Source organism: Bacillus rossius, chromosome 3 (assembly GCF_032445375.1).
Source record: "Bacillus rossius redtenbacheri isolate Brsri chromosome 3, Brsri_v3, whole genome shotgun sequence".
Lineage (NCBI taxonomy): Eukaryota > Metazoa > Arthropoda > Insecta > Phasmatodea > Bacillidae > Bacillus > Bacillus rossius.
The window spans coordinates 95685437-95704969 of NC_086332.1; the positions used below are offsets into that span (position 1 = coordinate 95685437).

The 19533-nt window shown below is 36.6% G+C and overlaps 1 protein-coding gene across 2 annotated transcripts in view; it reads right to left on the bottom strand.

Annotated features, from left to right (window-relative positions):
* Window positions 1-19533, bottom strand: part of LOC134531049 (beclin 1-associated autophagy-related key regulator) — a 47040-nt gene that overhangs the window by 10550 nt on the left and 16957 nt on the right. For both annotated transcript variants that reach the window (XM_063366555.1, XM_063366556.1), the window contains one exon: window positions 10165-10291. In XM_063366555.1, coding sequence (XP_063222625.1) covers window positions 10165-10291 — 127 coding nt within the window. The remainder of the gene's footprint in view (window positions 1-10164; window positions 10292-19533) is intronic.

Sequence of the window (19533 nt, forward strand, 5' to 3'; positions counted from 1 at the left end):
CAGTGTCAGCTATTGGTCAATGCAAATACGTAACATCAATAGGACTACAACTCACAGTTGGAATATTCAAAAGCATACACCTATACCTCACTTAGCACGTCTTCAGATTGCGTGGATTCAGTTAGCACGATGTGAATTTTACTGCCCCAGTCTTGAATACCACATCTGTAAATTTCAGTTAGCACAAAATCTCGGCAGGCAAAAAAAAAAAGGTCGAGCACGACGCCACAAAGTCTGTTTCAACTTCTGTAAACAACAGATGTAACGTGGGATACAGTTAGCCAAACAAGGAGGGAAAGAGATGCGGGCATAGGTCTGTCTACGCTATCGGCTGTTGTACAAACATCAGCTATGGCAAGTTAAATTGCAGCTATGAAGTGTAAAGGACCAAATGTTTTTACGTCCGCCCGTATGCCGCCGTGCCATACCGTTGTCGCCTGGCCACAGACCGGGACGTGAACTCAGTCTAGCCAGTGGCAGGGAATTCACTCAAACAAAAGCAACGTCTGCCCATTCAGCTGCCGGTAACTTTATGTGCTTGATCACTCATAATGCATCGTGTTCAAGTATTTGAGACAAAACTAGAAGTATTACGGCACGCAGATTGTCATGAAGGCAACGCTTGTTGGCTGCACTTTAGTTTTAAGCAAGTCAACTGTGCTCACAATCGTACGATATAAGGACTCTTACCAAAAGTTTATATAAGTCTGATGCTGTTGGTTGTACTAGCGGGAATATATTTGACATTAGATACCGGAACAGAAATGAACAGATGATTCACGTGGAAAAGGTTGTTAAATGAATGATGATTCACGTGGAAAAGGTTGTTAAATGAATGATGATTCACGTGGAAAAGGTTGTTAAATGAATGATGATTCACGTGGAAAAGGTTGTTACATGAATGATGATTCACATGGAAAATGTTGTTAAATGAATGATGATTCACGTGGGAAAGGTTGTTAAATGAATGATGATTCACGTGGAAAAGGTTGTTAAATGAATGATGATTCACGTGGAAAAGGTTGTTAAATGAATGATGATTCACGTGGAAAAGGTTGTTAAATGAATGTTGCAATGAAAAAATAATCATTGGCCTGACAGGATGGTGTGAACCAGGTGGTGACACGCGAATAAGTACTTTAATGTTTGAAAAATTAAAATGTAATTATCCGGACAGTAATATCGGTTTCACTGTCAGTAAAGGATGGTTTGAAAGGTACGCGATGTGAGGTAAAGGTCATGCCCGGGCGGGCAAGTCAGCTAGCCAACTGACGATAAAGTACATGACCACGTATCCCCCGTTACGCTGCGTCGTATTTGTCATACAAAGTGTGATGTGAGGCATATAAAGATAAATGGTGTAATTCATCGCATTTATATTACATAAAGTAAATTTTCCTACACAATTTTGGAACACATTAAATAAATTCGTCTTGCTATTTATGGAAACTAATGCTTCAAAATACACGATTTCAAATAACACGAGCATTTTTAGGAACAAATTCGTCATGCTAAGTGAGGGATAGGTGTACTGATGTTTCATGACACTAATATTATAAATGTGGAAGTTTGTGGGTATGATTGTTATTCAATAATGCCTTAACCGCTGAACGGTTTTGGATGAAATTTGTCATACAACTAACTCATTACCTAGATTAACATATTATGCCACATATTACTACAAAATTCCATCCCTAATGGAATAGGTCCTAGACATAAAAACAGTGAGTGTTTGTCATTTCTCTATGTCTGCCATACGATCTTACACATAGTAATATCTGGCAACTTCCTATCCTTCTCCTTGGTGAGACCTGTATGCTTAGTAGAGCTTGCGGCAGCTAGAAAACTAACGGTGCTAATAGCAATTTAGTTCTGAACTTCGTAAATAGATGGTGTTGCATTGAATTTCAAACAGAATATGTTTGGTGCGTCTATCATGTCTTGCCTAGGATTTGCAAAAGTTTGTGAGTGAGTGTGTAAGTTTGTTACTTCTTCACGCTGTATTAACACAGAGGCTACTTTTTACTCCGAAAAATTGACTGTTTCTGTGGGATGATCGTCACTAAAACGTCATTAAAACGTGACTACCTAACATTTGATGTAGAGGTTCATTGTAACCAGTTTTTACAAAATGAATACCTTCATTCATGAAGCCATTTCGATGCTGGTAATTCTTGTCTTGATTGGTTTACAAAATATGTGAGATTAATATTAATTACAAAATATTCTGTGTGTCATGTAACAGCTGAGGAAGTCACGAAAATGTTGTTACGTTCCAGGTTGGCCCGGCAAAAAAAAAAAAACAGAAAAATAAGACACTTTAAAACAATGTTGTATATAATGATTTGAAGATTGTTTTTAAATTAAGTCTTTCAACCAAAATTAGTTATTTGATACAGTTTTCATTTTGAAAAATAAAAGAATTTTTAAACTTCCTTTGTTTATTGCTTTCTTCAAAAACAAAACGCAACTTGAACTTACACACAGTACCAACCACAGTTTAGTCCTCTGATTAAAGTTTGTTAATTGGAAAAGTTTTTATCATTTCAACAGGAGTTTTAAACTTGTCTGATTACTTCTGTCCAATCAATTTTACAATACATACCAATCACAGTTCCAGTTAACAGCCGTAGTTTCATGACGCTCAATATAAAAAAAGTTAAGTCCCTCAGTTAAGTTTACTTAACAAGGAACATCATACTGAGGAATTTTCTGGGGGGGGATTGATATTACAGTCACCCTGGGTCAATATGACGGTCACCCTGGGTCGATACCGACACCTAAGGTCAAATTTCTAGTTAGTTTTTGTCCAAAAAATAATTTTAAAAAAAGTTTACAACAGGCGTTATGTTGTCACTTCGTGAATTCTCTTCATTATTTCCCGAGTTGCCGACAATGTGACCGCACGCGGCGACAATCGAGCGACAACTGCCTTACACCGAGAAGTTAGTTACCTTCCTTAATAAAGTTAGGAATAAAGGGAGGTAACCCCATGGGTCAACTGACCAATCTTAGGACAGAATTCAGAAAAATACCTTGCATAGAATATTATGTTGTGAGAATATTTTTCTGATAGTCTGGACAGACACACATCACACCACTGCATGGCTCGCCCTGATTGGCAGGCAAGGTAGTGCCCAGCGAAAGTTCTGGTTCATTGCTGCGCAATTGTGTGCCTACGTGCTTGGTTTTTCCAACGCACTAACTTGAGGCGTAAAAAATAACTTGCATGTGACAGTGTCGCTCTTATGTCTTCCTTCCTTTCTAAACCTTCTAGAATGTTCTAGAAAGTTACAATCTTACTGCCAAAAGTGTGCTTTATAATAGTAAAAATGTAATTAATAGACTTATTAATTTGAAATGACCACACAAATTAGAGTGAAAGAGTAATAATAAAAAATACTCCATCTTTATGTAAAACCTAACCAAAATTAATATTAAAGCACAAACAAAATACCTTAAATGCCTATGCATAATAAAAGTAAGTAAATTATTAATGAACAAAAAAAATATTATGCATATTAGAATATTAATAGCAGAGGGTATAAGTTGTGTTATGTGACATGTTGACTATATCTTTAATATGAAATAAATAATTTAAAAAATATACAGTTTTTACTTATAAGTACAAAACACTCTATTTAAACATTATGTTGTGCCCTAATACCTACCAAGAGACTAAAAAATCTAATGTTTGACTAGTATACATGAAAATATTTTCCGTATCTCCCCACTTCACTTATAATAGCTGTGATTGCTACATGAAAATAAATTTTAATTCCAGTTTTAAAGTATTTTAGCTACATCTAGCAACATAGATTCCACGAAATTAATTAAACATTGTAAATAACAACTAAAAAAGTTTTTCTGGCCAATGACCAATACTGATCAGCCTTTCAAAAACAGTAAAACACCATAAAGCATGTTGATATCTTGCCATCAAACTTTCTTTGAAAATAACGAGCCATGCAAACCAATGTTTGAACAGATTAAGTTGGTAATAGTGATTAGAAAATAAAATTAACACAAATTAAATTTGGAACAAAACTAGAAGTTTCAAATTAACTATTTACTTTTGAGCAGACTGTTTGGCTGACCGGCGCCGCATGGTGATACAGTGCTGGGCAAGAGTGCTTATTACGTCAGCTGAACTTCTGTGCCAAATTACAAAATAAGGTCACTGATCTAATGATAATAGTTAAGCCCTCGCAGGTGAACTGACCCACTTTGCAAGACTCGTTAATTAAAATGACACACAGACAGTTTGGATCGGGAAACACAGGCTAATGCTTTTCGAAGATACATTCACACAAACTGCCAAGGATTATGCTATTTGAGCACAAGCTATGAAAGACATATGTATTTTTTGCTGCAATATGTAAAGCTGAATTTCTGAACACTGATTTTGAGATACGTTTTGATATTAAACAGTTCGGCAATGTGGTGAGATCCATTATGCCATGGTGACAAATGGATAGTACCACATATTAATGTGATAGTTCTGAGAATACTAAAGTCGCGTGTAGAGTTTGAACTGTGTTTCAAGAGGAACTTTAACCAACAATATTTCTTTGAAGGAATAGCAATGAACATCAGAATATTTTGTGATAAGCAAATAGGAAATGAACTTCCATTTTGTGATAAATGAAAGGCCTAGCCCTAGCGTACACCCTTTTTAAAGTCTCCTTGATTATCAATACAGTCAACACAGAAAGGTGAGAATCAAAGAATCGACTTTGACATCAATCGGTAACATTCCTTATCTTTTGAAAAGGATGAAAAGAGGGTTGTTTTATTCATGTTTAATAGATTATGTTTGTAAAATTTACGGAATCTATGTGTGAGTTAATATTTTCTCATTTTTGTACAGCAGATGATGCTAAATAATTCCACATAATGGGGCAATAAATCTATTTTATTCATAAAAAAATAAAGAATAGTCAGATGACAAAATAAGTTATAAATTAATTAATTCCACACAAGCAAGAACATTAAATATGATTACTGAGATGATTATGGTGGAGTTTTTTGTCCAAGACAATACCAAGAACTTTTATACTTTCGTTCAGTGGATTATATTTGTACCGATCAACTAAAATTTAAATTTCTTACACGCAAACTGTCTGGAGGTTCACACCTCCTAAAATGGCACCTACAGTATGATTTTCCCCCTTGTGTTTTGAAGCCACGTAGCCTCAGAATTGGGTACATTGTGGGAGGATAGTGAGACCAAGGTAACCTTAGCTGTTTGGCTTCCATTTCAGAGCAAAGCTTTTACATTTCTCAAGACTTTTAAACCTGACTCTCGTACCACTTGGTAAATAAAATTAGAAAACATAATGCAAATTTTGCTTTTGGGCTTCAAATATTTTTTAATTAAATTGAGTACTGACAGAAAAATTCCATATAATGTCAAAATATGTATGTAAATAAAGGTATATTTGTTATGACTATTCTAATGTTTATAAAATGTAGGTGAAATAAAATAAAAATGGAACTTGCTTTTTAAATAACTAGATAAATAATGATCTTGTCATTTGTAGCTGACAGATTTTTACTGACAAAACCATGAAAAAAATAACTGTTTACAAACGGCAAAGATTGATAACGAAGCACAAAAGACAGTTGATGAACTAAGCCAAAGCAAGAATACTGCCAATAAATGTTTTAAGTCAAATTTTGATCTACAAGCCTTCACAGTCCTCAAAAAAAAAGTTAATTATATCAAAAGGGTCATTATTGGAACTGGGCCTATTTTAATCCACCTCCATCATCTCAATTTTCCACTGGTAGTCCTTTTTCTACATTCTATAGCACCAAAATGACAATTTGTTTTCTTTAAAAATCAATTAGTTTTCACAGGTAGATAGATGCGTTGGGAGCAAAATAATTCCATATTATAAGTGGATGTACAACCTTTTCTTGAGGTTGTGAAAGCCTAAACATAAATTGCCAGGTACATTTTAAAGAGTGTACGCAAAGTCCATTATAGTGGCTTCTTAAGTATAATAAAAGATGATTTATTACTGATGTATTTCAATATTATTTCAAGTTATTTACTCAGTCCTCAGCCTTATATACCTGTGATGCAAGACTGAATAATTGTACGATGCAGGAAGTGAATGCAAGGCCGTGCATGCGACGGTAAGGTGGGCTACTTGACTGATACCACTCATCTTGCTGCTAGCCAAAATGGAAAGATATTAGCATGTGTTATTGTAAAAATGAGAAACATAACCACTTCAAATAAAGTGGTGCATATTTCACATCACATCATCTGACATGGCGCGTGTGTGACTAGTCACCACTGGTGCCACCACATGCTGGTGTAATAAAGTAAACGTGGGTACTGGATAGTTTGTACTGGATAGTCTGTGCTGTCCATGTGTGCCAGGTTAGGTATACAAAACAGCCCTTGGTTCCCACATTCCCAGCTACAGCATGAATCTAAGAGTCTAGAGTTGTCAAAACTGCTGCTTCAAGCCCACCAACATGACTGCATCGCTGCATTCCTGAGCACGTGAGCATTAAGTATTACGTATCTTGTTCTCAGGACTATCTGTCCGGCAATTCATGTTAGTAAATTTAATGTTTCTTCAGTTCTCAAAAACACAACGAGAACCATCCATTAATAGCGGAGAGCTTTGGAGGTAAGGGGCTCATTGAACACAAGACCATTCCATTAAGGGGCACTCCTAGTCGAGGGAGTATTTGTGTTAGTGAGGCGGGATGAAAAGTATGGCGCTTGCTGGTGCATAATATAACAGGGTGGCCACTATATTTGTGATAAAAAATTCCAGGTTTTTTCCAGGTTTTTCCAGGTATTTTCCAGATTTTCCAGGTTTTGCAATATATATACAAAATGACATGTTTTTATTTATGTAATACATGATACAAAGCACACATTTTAAAACACGGAACTGTATAGTACTAAATATAAAACAAAAATGCACAAAATGTGATACATACCCAACTAAAAAAACAGGTGGCAGTTTACTAAATACCGTATATACTCGTGTATAGCGCGCCCTTTTTTCCCCTCAAGTAAGGAAAAAAAATAAGGATGCGCGCTATACACGGAAAAAAAAAAGGGGGGGTGTGGAAGGGAGGAGGAGTGGAAGTCGTTAACTGCCAGGTGATTGTTGACGTTTCTGGCCAGCCCCCACACATACGCACAAGCAACAAGGCCTCTCTTTCACACACACACACACACACACACACACACACACACACGTGCGCGCGCAAGCTCGCACGTCTCTTGTTTATTTTTAGACCTCCCCCTCTACACAAAGCCAACGCAGCTAGTAAAATAAAAGAGAGAGAAAGAATGTTGTCGCCATTCCCCCTCCCACTTCCTTCGCTTCCTCGTCCCAGCTGCTACCGGTGAGTCATCTAATCCTCCGCGCGTCTCTGTTACTGCCTGCCTCCCTCCCTCCGCCCAAGTACCAGTTGTGACGATACAGCGCTTCATTATCTTCCGTCTACACAGCAGAGTTTAAGTATTTTCCTGATGCATCACCACACATCAATTTAAATTATCATTTGTTTCACACGTACAGGTACCACAAAATGTTAGTAAAATTTATTTATGGGGAAAAAAAATTTTTTTCTTTGGAATTTGTTGCAAAAATCGTGGTGCGCGCTATACACGAGGGCGCGCTATACACGAGTAAATACGGTATATATTTGCCACATAACTTTAACCTTTTTTGTGTTTAAAATTTCTTCGTCTATGAGAGCGGTCTGTTTTAAGGCATCACTCATTATTTTGACTTTTTTTGTCTTAAGTTCCCAGAGGTTCTTTTCTGCTTGTCTTGGATCAGGCTGAAAACATCAGGCTATATGTGTAAGTTATAAGGAATCTTATTAGTATCATGAATTGAGATATGTTTTTCGAGTAGATAGACACATCGACCTACCGGATGCTCGCCCGCGTCTTGTACTGTCGCAGCGATGTTTATTTTGACAGCTCAAGCAATTATCTTTTCCCGTGAGTTGATAGAAAAAGGTCGCTTCACACAGCATAAAAAAAGGAGCAACGTCACTTATTCCCCACGCAGGAAACACACTGGCTGCTGTCTGTCATCCCCCGCATTTCCCCCTTCCTTTCTTCTAACATTCCACGTCTCGCCTCTCGCGCGAGCAATAACGAAGCGATGTAGCAGTTGCACCACGCATTGGGTCGTGTTTATGCTTTGCTGGTGACCGCAGGAGGTCCAACATGCTTTTATTCGGTATACATGATCTTTCATTGCGTTTTTTTAAAATATTTTTTTCTGATTTTCACATTTTGGTCAAAATTTCCAATTTTTTTTACGGTTCCCGAGAATGTACTCGTAAAATCACTGCTTCGTTAAATCGGGGATCTGGTGTACATAATAATTATATGTTTAGTATTATTATTTTACAAATTTTAAGTGAACATAGCATTACCGACGTTAAAGGTAAGTTAATGCGGAAGGTTTATCGGCCGGCCTCAACGCACAGCTGCGAATATTCATAAAACAACGTGCAGTGTCGTTAGTTACTGGACATATTTGACAGTTTATTGATAAGCGATGGATTACAAGACGTCGTAGTTTATAACACCGCTAAACCGTTGGAAGCTACTAGTATAAATTAAAGTACTAATAAAACTTTGTTACAGGAAGCGTGGGCTTCATCCTGAGCAGGTTGAGTGGAAACAAAATTCTGTAACTTGCAGGTTTCTTGATTGGTTATTTATAACTCTATTGTAATTCTTAGATTTGGCATGGCTTGTAAATGCTCCCCTACCCATCGTATCGATCTTGAAACTTTTATTGCATATCTTGCATCTCGCACAAGTTCTGTCTTTCGCATCGCATTGCCCATGGAACCTCAAGACTCATAACGACAGGAATACCTAGTAGACATTGCCGCAATAGCTTCCTAACAAACTGCACAGCGTAAGACTAAAACCGCTCGAAGACTTGTACTGAACAGAACAAATTAGAACAACACCCCGTGTTGCACGCCGATGTGCGGTTCATATTCCCCCTCCCCCTCCCCCTCCCCCTCCCCCCTTAGTGACGTATTGCGTCTATGAGGAAAGAAGAAACATGACACGCCTGGGAACACTACAGTCGCTGCCAACATGACACTGTACAGATTTGCCGCGTGATTATCAGACGCCGCGATGTACGTCTTATATACAAAAAAAAAATAAGTTGTGCGCATTTACACCGCAGCATTTGCCCAGGAAAGAAATAAAATTCCAGACAGTTTCCCGGTTTTACCCGGGCCCTTTCAAATTCCCGACATATTCCCGGTTTTTCCCGTTTTCCCGGGTTGGTGGCCACCCTGTATAAGCACGAGACTTGAACTGGTGCGCAGTCTTCTTGTCGTGCAGAGGGCAACTATGACATCTGAGTGGTAACCATACTGTCATATAGTGGAAAAAATGAAGATAAAGGTAAAATGCAAGTCTCTTGAGTGCCCGCAAGAATCTGTACTAGATTTTTCAAGCCTAAAAATTGATGTAAAAACACAATTTTATTCATTTTCACTCTTTTAAGAATACAGTTTAAAAAACTAAATACAGTAACAGATCTACTCATCCCACTTAAGTGTAGTCAAATTATTTTTGTGAACAGACCCACTCTGATATCTTGAGCAGTTTTCAAATATTATGGTTATTTTTTCCTGAAGCTCTGCACATCACCCTTAATAGTGAAGGTAGGTGGAGCCCTTAATAGCAGAGAGGTCTGGAAGTAAAGGGGCTGTTTGAAAATAAGGAGTGAGGGCTGGCTGCAGCACTGTACAAACTGAAGGAAATTGGAAGGGTTAGGTGAGAAAGAGAGGGAAAAGTATGGAGGGGGGATGAGAATTGCAAGAGTCATTATTTCTGGACTGCCTCGAAATAACGTGTATGTGTGTAATTAAAGAGAATTACATGTGCAATCTCATGTCCCAGCCATTCCCTTCCTGGCCGCAGACCTAAAGTAGATAACACATGCTGCAAATTGTACATTGCTGGTGAAGAGGATTGCAACGTACAGACCATAAAAAAAATCCCACAAGTTTTTTCATGTCCCAAAAAAATGTTTGTTACTTCGAGAGGATCGTAGGATAACTACATCCTTATGTTGATGTTACGGTGATGATCTGAAGAAGCCGAGGACGGCCAGAAAAGTGCCAACTCACTGCCTCCCACTCCTGGGGGAAGTTGTCGTCTGACTCCGAGCCGGAGTCTTCACTGAGGTCCAGGTCGCAGCTGAGCTGCTCCTCCAGTAGTCGTGCCTCCTGGGGGTCCACCTCGAGGGGTCCCTGCCTGCCAGACATACCACCCGTACACACACAGCTCCCCGACGCCCTGCGCCGCTGGCCGCGACTGGCCGCAAACATTCACCGACACTCACTCGGTTCTGCACTGCAATGAAGTGACAATAATCCGTTTTGAAAATAACACATGTTAGAAAGTATATGTACGTGGCCTTCGAGTCCAGCACACACCTCTTTCAATGATCATCATACAATTTTTATTACATTTGAACACAAGGTAATTCACAAAGAGCCTATATCATACCTGACATCATTAAGTCTTTAGAATTCAAAATGTTCAAAATAAGAGAAAAACTGAAGGTATTTCAGAGATACTTCAACACCGAAAAGTCATAAGATAAACATAAAGCTGGAATTCAACTGCTTTGTATTAGACAATTGATGTTAAATAACTAGGGTGTGCTCTGTTAATATTGCAAACATAGACTCCATTACGTATTTCACTTTCGTTCTTCATATGTCAGGAACAGCATCCAGAAGGGACACTAAATACTAATTAACCATTCTATATAAATTGAAAACCTTTTTATTCCAAACAGAAGTTAATGTTTAGAAGCTACTGCAGTATTTTAAAAAAAACCTAATTACCTTTTATTATTTTTAAAAAAAGGCCAGCAATATTTAATCATAGACTTAAATTTAGCTTTTCTAAGTTTGTAGCAATGGGTAATTATGGGAAACTATGGACATTTGTAGCATTGTTGTCATTTGCAGAAGCAAAACATCCAAATGAATAAATGATTTTGAGTCTGATACTGAAACAGATCACAGTTCCTGAAATGTCACAATTGTTTCATCATACGACACCTACTGCATTCAGCTTTTTTATTCACTATTGTGTCCTCATTTGTGTACATGTTGACTTTTTTGCTACTGTGTTTGACCGTGTTGTCCACAGCTGTTTACCTATTGTCAGTCATACTGTATCTTTGTACTTTGGTCGATTTTTTATTAAATCTGTCGTTTTTATATTTTTTGTATGGTTTTACTGACTAATTAAAATTCCTTCTTCACAATCTCAACGTGTTTACTTATTTATTTTTTATGGCACTCCTAACATTGTATTTTGTAAATTTTTAGAGATCTTCATTTCTCAGTATGTGTTTTTTTTTTGCAATGTGCAAAGGCTCTGTCCAAAATTTCTCACAAATAAACTTTAATTATCTGGTGTTTTTTTATTTTGTAGTAATAGGTATGAAACACCACCTTATAATCACTAGGGATGGATCAGTTGAATCCTCCAATCCCACCAAATCACCAATATTCTAAAGATTCTGGAGTCAAGGAAAAAAAATTCGAGATTCAAGGAAATATATTCTAAGAAAAATATTGGCATAGAAAAATTCAACATTGGCAAAAGTTCACTAGGCTTATTTATGTTTATTTTTAAACTTATTTTAAAATCATTCCCCAAAATATTATATTATAGTATATGTATTAAGTAAATAAAATACAAAACATATACTCATCTGGAAAAAATTAGTTCATGAAACTAATATTAATGCATAGTTGGCCATATTTAGGGACCCAAATATATGGTAAAGCTCAAAATTTGCAGAAAATGACAAAATTTTGCTTATTATAAAGATTTTCCTGAAATTTCTCAACATCTTTTGGAAAAACAATGTTTGGCATAGAATACAACTGTTATAGTGAGTTCATCTATGCCATTTCTGAAAACGTCATGTGGACGTTCATAGATATTTAACACAGGAAAAAAATGTCAATAACAAAGTATTTCAATACATCTCGAACGTATGTTTGCTACAGAACCCATTAATTTTATTTATGAACGCCACAAACGCGCGAAATTGCTCTTTGTGCTGTGATCATACATCTTGTTTCTTTATATCTTTGGTTTAGTGGGTGAAAAAAAATGATGGCTTTGTTTCCAGGAAAAGCTGCAACACTTTTTATATTTATCCATAGTTTTACGTATATTTCTTTCATTACTTAACGTGACACAAAAATCTAGTTTTTAAAATGGAGAAAAACGTGGTTTCCTGGTATATGTTCAAACAATATTGAAAAATAGTACGGTGTTAACTTATCACCTCATTTGGGTAAATATGTAGTTGGGCAATATTTGCTAAAAAAAAATTTGAAATTCCGAAAATACTTTTATTCTATGCTTTTTAACTTCCTCTTTTCATAAAACCTGGCGGAGATAAGAAATTACAAATACTTTAGGAGATATCGCCATTCTTATTTTGCAATACAAGACCTGTGCAATCATTCGACAGCTATAATTTTTTTTTTTTTGCCATGTGTTCGTGAATGCCTAATTAATTAAAATGGTCGATTAGGCCAGGTCAGTTACATTATGAATACTTTCAAACTAAGCGGACATTAAAAATAATATGAATTAATTTTAATTGTTGCTTAGTTTTAAAGTATTTATAATGTAACTGATCTGACCTAACAAACCGGGACAAGGGATGAACAGTAGGAACTCACGTATTTTTTTTTTTTTTTTACTTATTACTTACACAACAATATCCAAATAACAAAAATAAAACATTAAAATTTGAAACGTTAAAAACTCACCTAGGTCACGTGACAACATTCTCCAATAATAAAAAATTGATACTTGTAAACAAGAAACAATGGTGAATGCCGCAAGAAAAAAAAAAAAACAATTTCATACTCGTAAACAAGAAACAATGGTTAATAGCCGCATGAATGCACAAGTATTGTGATGAAAAATAAAAAATTTGATATCTCCTAAAGTATTTGGAATTTCTTATCTCCGCCGGGTTTTATGAAAAGAGGAATTTTTAAAGCATAGAATAAAAGTATTTTCAGAATTTTAGAATTTTTTTTTATCAAATATCGCTTAACTACATATTAACCCTCATTTTTTTACACTTAACGATTTATAAATCTTACAGGTTAGGCCAAGAAATAACTTTTAATGGCATGTGAAGACATGTTACAATGTGTTTAACGTACATCTAGTTCCATCCCCATGCTTTCATTTACTATAGTTGTTATTATGTCTAGAAATGAACACATTGTAGTTCTAGTTGATATAAAAGGTAAAACCTTATAGTTTATAGTAAAGTAAAAATCGCATCAATTTATTAGATGTATTGATATTTATTCATTATTCTATGATTAATTTTACTTATTCAATACCAATATGTAAAGCTAGTTGGTATCACCAGCTAAATTATGCTATGGACAAAAGTATGAAGTTTTGCTTGCTTGAAAAGAAAAAAAAGAGAAACATTGGAGAGAATGAAGTTTGAATTAAAAAAGATGAACATAACTAATGTACGAGGGATAAGTTATTGAATACAAACAGCCTTAATTACCACTAAAATTTAAAAATTTATATCGCTATTGCTGTTGAACGTTTAGTATGCGAAGTGGTGAGAAAATATTGATAAGATTTTCATAATATTAACGTTGGAAGACGGCCAGACGACTACAAAAACTTCATCCCAGTGAGAATTTGAAGAAGCTGTTTTTGAGTGTGTAGAACTTCTTCTATTTGTATTAATTTCAAGTTTGTATCCCTCCCTCGGTGTCGACTGTTAAAATTAGATAATTTTCTATTGTGGACCGTTTACAAAATTAGTGCATACCTAAATGAAGAGGCACTATCATACCGGTCAATTCTGAAGACATAGTTATAGACATTCTTGTGAACGAGGACGCTAAATTGTATGACAGCAAACTATCTTCAAGAGTAGCAGATCGTCGGGACCAACAGGGTTCCACTACTTCGGACGTCATTTTGGACTGTATGTGATTTGCAGTAAAGGGTGAACGATTTTGTCGACATTACCACCGAAAAGTGTCATACATGTAAATCAATGGACCTCAAGGTATGGTGTTGGGTTATGTTTGTTTAACTATAGTATATTCAGATTAGTTTTATTTTGGTGTTTTGTGGTAATTGTGTGTTTAGCATTTAAATTATATTTTTAGTAAAGCTGAGCGTACTAATACAATTTGTACACATGTAAATTTTCTAGCACCATCTGACAGTTAATTTAGATGATTAGTTTTTTTTGTTGATTTTGCCCTAACAAAAAAAAAAAAAAGCTCAGAAACAAGGTTCTACTGTAATTTTATTTGGATCATAAATTAGTTATGCTTGAAAATAAAATTCTTCACCTAACTGTACATACCCTTTCTTTTAAATAAATACATTGACGTGATAATGTAAGGTTTGGTAAGTTTGCAAGTTATAACATTATTTCCAATTTATGTCTTAAGACATCTTTGATTGTTGGCAATGTTTGAGCACGTGTTCGCATAACTGTATTGAAGCAGTAGTCTCCTGCTTCCAGCATTTTCAGCACTTTGGGGCACATATATAGCATTCCTTACCCTCCTTTCCCCTCTCTTCTCATTCTTTCCCTTTCCAGCTTGACCTCCCCCTCCAATTTCCCCTTCCTCCTACTTAGTTCTTTTCCCCTCCACCTCGCCAGCACTCTCTGTTGTAATGTGTTTTTTGGGCTATATAAGCCCGGCCCTCAGCCAGTCCTGACACAGTCGTTCTGGGTCTCTCCTGATCTGAAGGCTGTCACTGCGGTGGTGGCTTGGCATCTCTAGGTATGTAGAAGTTTAACATCTGTTTTTTATGTATTGTCTCTTTCTCGCGCATTGTGGCCACGCCGTAACTTTTCTTTCTTGCCCGTTTAAATATTATTGCCACTTGTGTTTGAGACCCATGTTCTCGTTCGGGCTTCTGTTAATTGCTCACGCCGAGTACTGCCTGTAGTATGTTTACTAATTAAAATTTTTGATCTGTTCTACCAGCCATATGGGCATGCGACGATGGCTTTATACATTTTACGTCAAACCATCTTGTAAGATATTTTTGTTGCATTGCGCCTTCCTGCTTTGCGGCCCATATTACCTTGTTTGCCCTTTGAGCGCCTAGCCACCAGGTCCGCTTTACTGCTTATGATATTTTTATTTATGTGTATATGCTGTTGTGTAAATGTTTTATCCTAAATATGCATCCTGCGGGAATGAGTTGGTCGTGCTTTAATGTAGCTTTAATGTTGTTGTGCCCCAGTGGCGATTTATGATAAATAAATATGTTATATTATTTTTAAATCATTCTTATTCTCTGTATCTTTTCAAAACACTTATACCACAGACATTGGGTTTTAATGTAAAAACCCCCCGTATCTTTCACCTCTGCTGTGGTCGACTGGACTTAGTGTCCACTCGGCTTCAGCATGCAAGGTTAAAGGGTCTAATTTGTGCTAGAAATTCAAGGTAGCATTAATTGAGGGTAATAAATATTATTTTTAAAATCATGTAAGCTTTATATAATGTTAATTTGCGCACAGAAAATAATATGTAAGCAAGTATATTTTTGGTATCATGAACCCTTTTTTTTTTCTGAGTAAATTATTCTGTTGAACATCATCAGAAAAAGAAATTTGGAAACGGAATCGGATTCAAAGTATCCACCCTTTAATTTTAGAATCAAAAATGGAATCGAAATCGGCTTATTTTAGGAATCGGCCCAACACTAATTATAACCCAATTCATATCAGTAATATGAATGGGAGAGCAAAAGAGAAGTTGCGGAGAAACTACAGACATGTACGTACCGTGTTTTATCGCATAATCGTCTCACATTTTATACTAAAATCAAGTTTGAAAAGAAGGGGTGCGACGTTTATGCGATAAAAAATTTTTTTCGTTAGGTAAAGTTATTCATATAAATAAAACCCATTTATGGAAAATACGTTTATTTAAAAAGTGAAGTACAAAAGAGGACGCCTAACAATTTAAATTAATAAGTCATGCAACAAAAACCTTTCTTCAACTTTAAATACAAAAACATTATCTGTGATCCAAATGCGAGCCTGAACGAACGCGTAACTATCATCGTAGTACACACCATGAAAGAGTGTGGGCTATCAAATGTAGTTAACTCGGCACTCGACAGAGAGCGCGCGTTGCATTGAAGTAGGCGCCTACTTCTGCCGTTGCCGTTCCTTCACTTCTACCTCCCCTACCCCTTCCCCCCCTCCATCCCTTCTGACGTTTCGTGACGTAGGCGCCCCCTCCACTCTCCAAGCTTACGTTCACGCTGGTGTTTGATGAGTTTTATATAAGCTTTGGTTCAGCCTTCAGCTGGCCTGTTTTGTCCGGGATCTCAGCTGTGTGGTTGTGCGTCGAGGGCCATGGGTGACTATGGTCTTGTCAAATGTTTTCGTCGGTGTCACACGTTTATCAAGTCTGAATAGATTTGAAGTGCTTGTTGTGGCTCGTTTGGTTTGTAGCCACCCTTTAAAGTTTGCTTTTATACATTGCAGTTATGAGTCGCCTTAACTTTGGTGAGGTTGACGGACTTCCGTGCCTCTTGATAATTTGATTGGTCACGCGCTTTATGACAGTGTGTGGGCGACGACATAGCGAGGTGTAGCCTAATAGATCTTTTACCGACGTACCACCACGCCCCGGACAGGCAGCACGTAAGTCTTTTTGTATTTGTTTTACAATGGGCACAGTTTCTAGTTGTTTTTTTAATGTATATTTAATGTAATGTTTGCATTGGTTGATAAGGCACTTGGGCACGCTTGCTCTCGATTCTGCTTGACTGTCTCTATTGCCCATTTTATTTGTATTAGCTTCAATACACATAAACGTATTTATTATTGATGGTTGTCATTTATCATGCTTACCGTAATTAATTTTGTAATAATTTGTAGAATTTGCGAGCGCTTGTTGCTTCCTGTAAAATTGTTATACATTTTATATATATATATTGTTATTTGTTTAAATAGTTTATTAATAAATATACGTTTGTTTTGAATTTCCTGTTTTTGTCTATTACAGCCATTTCGGCAACACTAATTTACTAGCCAGATTCTCTCTGTATGGCTCTACCATAAGAGCCCCTTCAATTTAATTGTGTACCGTCTCGGCGCTGGATGTGAGGTTGACTGAGGTGGTTTTCTGCCTCACGACACTTCAGCATGAATCGGCAAGATATTGATATTTGACTACATGTGCACGCTCTATATGGAAAGCAACATAACCAAACATGAATGATGCCAACTAGCACAGGCTACATTTTTGTAAGTGGTACACCGTGGCTACGCATACGAACCGATAAAGATTATAACGTTTTAAAACATCTTTAAAAGAAAATTTACACATCAGACAACTTCGTATTTCCGTTAATTAAATAAGTAAGTGGTAATGTCCAAATAAATATTAGATTTATACTTTAAATTGTTTTACATATACGGAAAAAAAACCCACAAAAGCTCTCGGAAACTAATAGCGGGACCAAAAACATCTTGCAATGTTTACGCGAGAGGTTTTTTTTATTCAAATTTTGACGTCCTAAAATTTTAAACAATTTCCCAAAAAATTCGGGAGTAATAAAATTCCCACCCGGCATTTCGGGAAGCCTATTTTCCCGACTTTTTTCCCGAAGCGTCGGTATCCCGCACACCCCTACAAATTATTCTCAAATACGAACAGTAAAAATGAGGATTAGAATCCCCCTAATAAAAGTTTTCACATCATGTAAAAAATTAATATGGAGATAAAAAGTAAATGTGTAGTGTAGTGCTTCTAGGCAATTAGACAAATAACACTGAAGTGAAAGGTTGGTTATGTCAGCTAAAATAATTATATGTAAAAAATTTTCAAATATTTAAAATTTAAAGAAAAATATTATGTTTTTAATTATGCAGCTAACCTAACTTAAACTATCCAAGCAAAATTTTACTTCCGTTCCTATTCACCTTATTTTCCAGAACCTGTTACTTTACATATTGATCCAAAACATTTTAGTGAACCTCAAATAAACCTGAAATCCAATCCATATAATGAAAAATGTGAAAAATTTTATCCTGTGTTTTTTATTTTAGTGATTAAATGTGCTCATATTTACATATTTAAACATTATATATTCATATGTTTTCGTTGCTAATGGCAGTCATATAAACTGTATTTTAGTTCAGCAATATTATAAAAACAATTTCTGCCTATTTCATCTAATATCCAAAACATTTTTTTGTCACATCTGTTTGTCATAGATAAATACAGTAAATAAGCTGCTACTGTGTTGCACGGTGTTAGATCAATTGTGACTATTGATTTATACGTTGTTGAAACAATGGCGTTCACTTCTTTTAATAGCCATCGCAATGGAGTGTGCGTGTTTTGTGGGGGTGTAGAACATGGTTATTGACAATTATTTATTTTTTCCCACTACTGGTATGGGTGAGAAAATGAATATGCATAATATTAAGTTTTCAAGCTTGTAATGCCGTATTTTGAATCGTTCATGTGATTCTTCCGTTACAGTTTAATGAGACAGTAGCGAAAATAACTTTGAATACTAGTAGCATGTTTAAAACATTATTTATTGTTCATGTTTTTGATTATGAATTCCCATTAAAATTAAAATAAAAAATATTTATATTGCACAAATAACTTAAGCTCAATAGTGAACGTTGGCATGCAACAAACTCGCGCGGTATGCAATGTCAAATGTTCGTATGCAAACGAATATACGTTGTGGTGCGTCTCCTCCTATCACACCCAGCCCTCTTGACAGAAAGCCAGCAGGGGTGGAGGAGGTCGAACTGCTTATCTAGCCCCACGTTGGGCGCCAGCTAGTTTGTGGTGTGTTGGTTCCTCTCTCTTGGGTGAGAGACTGGTGTCGGGTGGAGAAGGTCCAGCTGCTGGTCTTCTTGGGCAGGATTCACACTCGGCTGGTATGCAGGCGAATAGCTAGTGGGGTGAGGGATGGGACTAAACTATTCAGTATACTATACGATACTATACTATACGGTATTTTACACGGAACTTTTATTGACCTGAATTGTCCAAACAGTTCAATTGGTCGCCTGTGTCGGCTTTCACAACATACACTGGATTAAACACAGTACACCCTATCGTCCAGAAAGGGGGGGGGGAAGGGAGACAAATTCCCTATGCCGAGATAGGTCCTCGGATGGCCTAACTCGCGAAGGAGGGGTGCGAGCAGCAGAAAACGGATAGCCAGTCGTTCTGCTGCTCCCCCTATGATCGTCCTATGGCCAGTGGGCGGATTCCAGCCTCACTGGCCGTCGGGCCGATCAACTGACTTTCAGGTGGATGACCTCGCCTTTATATAGGGAGAAATGCGCGGGAACGAAGAAAAAGAAGAAACGAAGAACTCCTCTTTGGAAGGGATGAGATGCGCGTGCATGAATTTCGCCGAAATTTCCCTGCCCTGGTGGTGGAAGTATA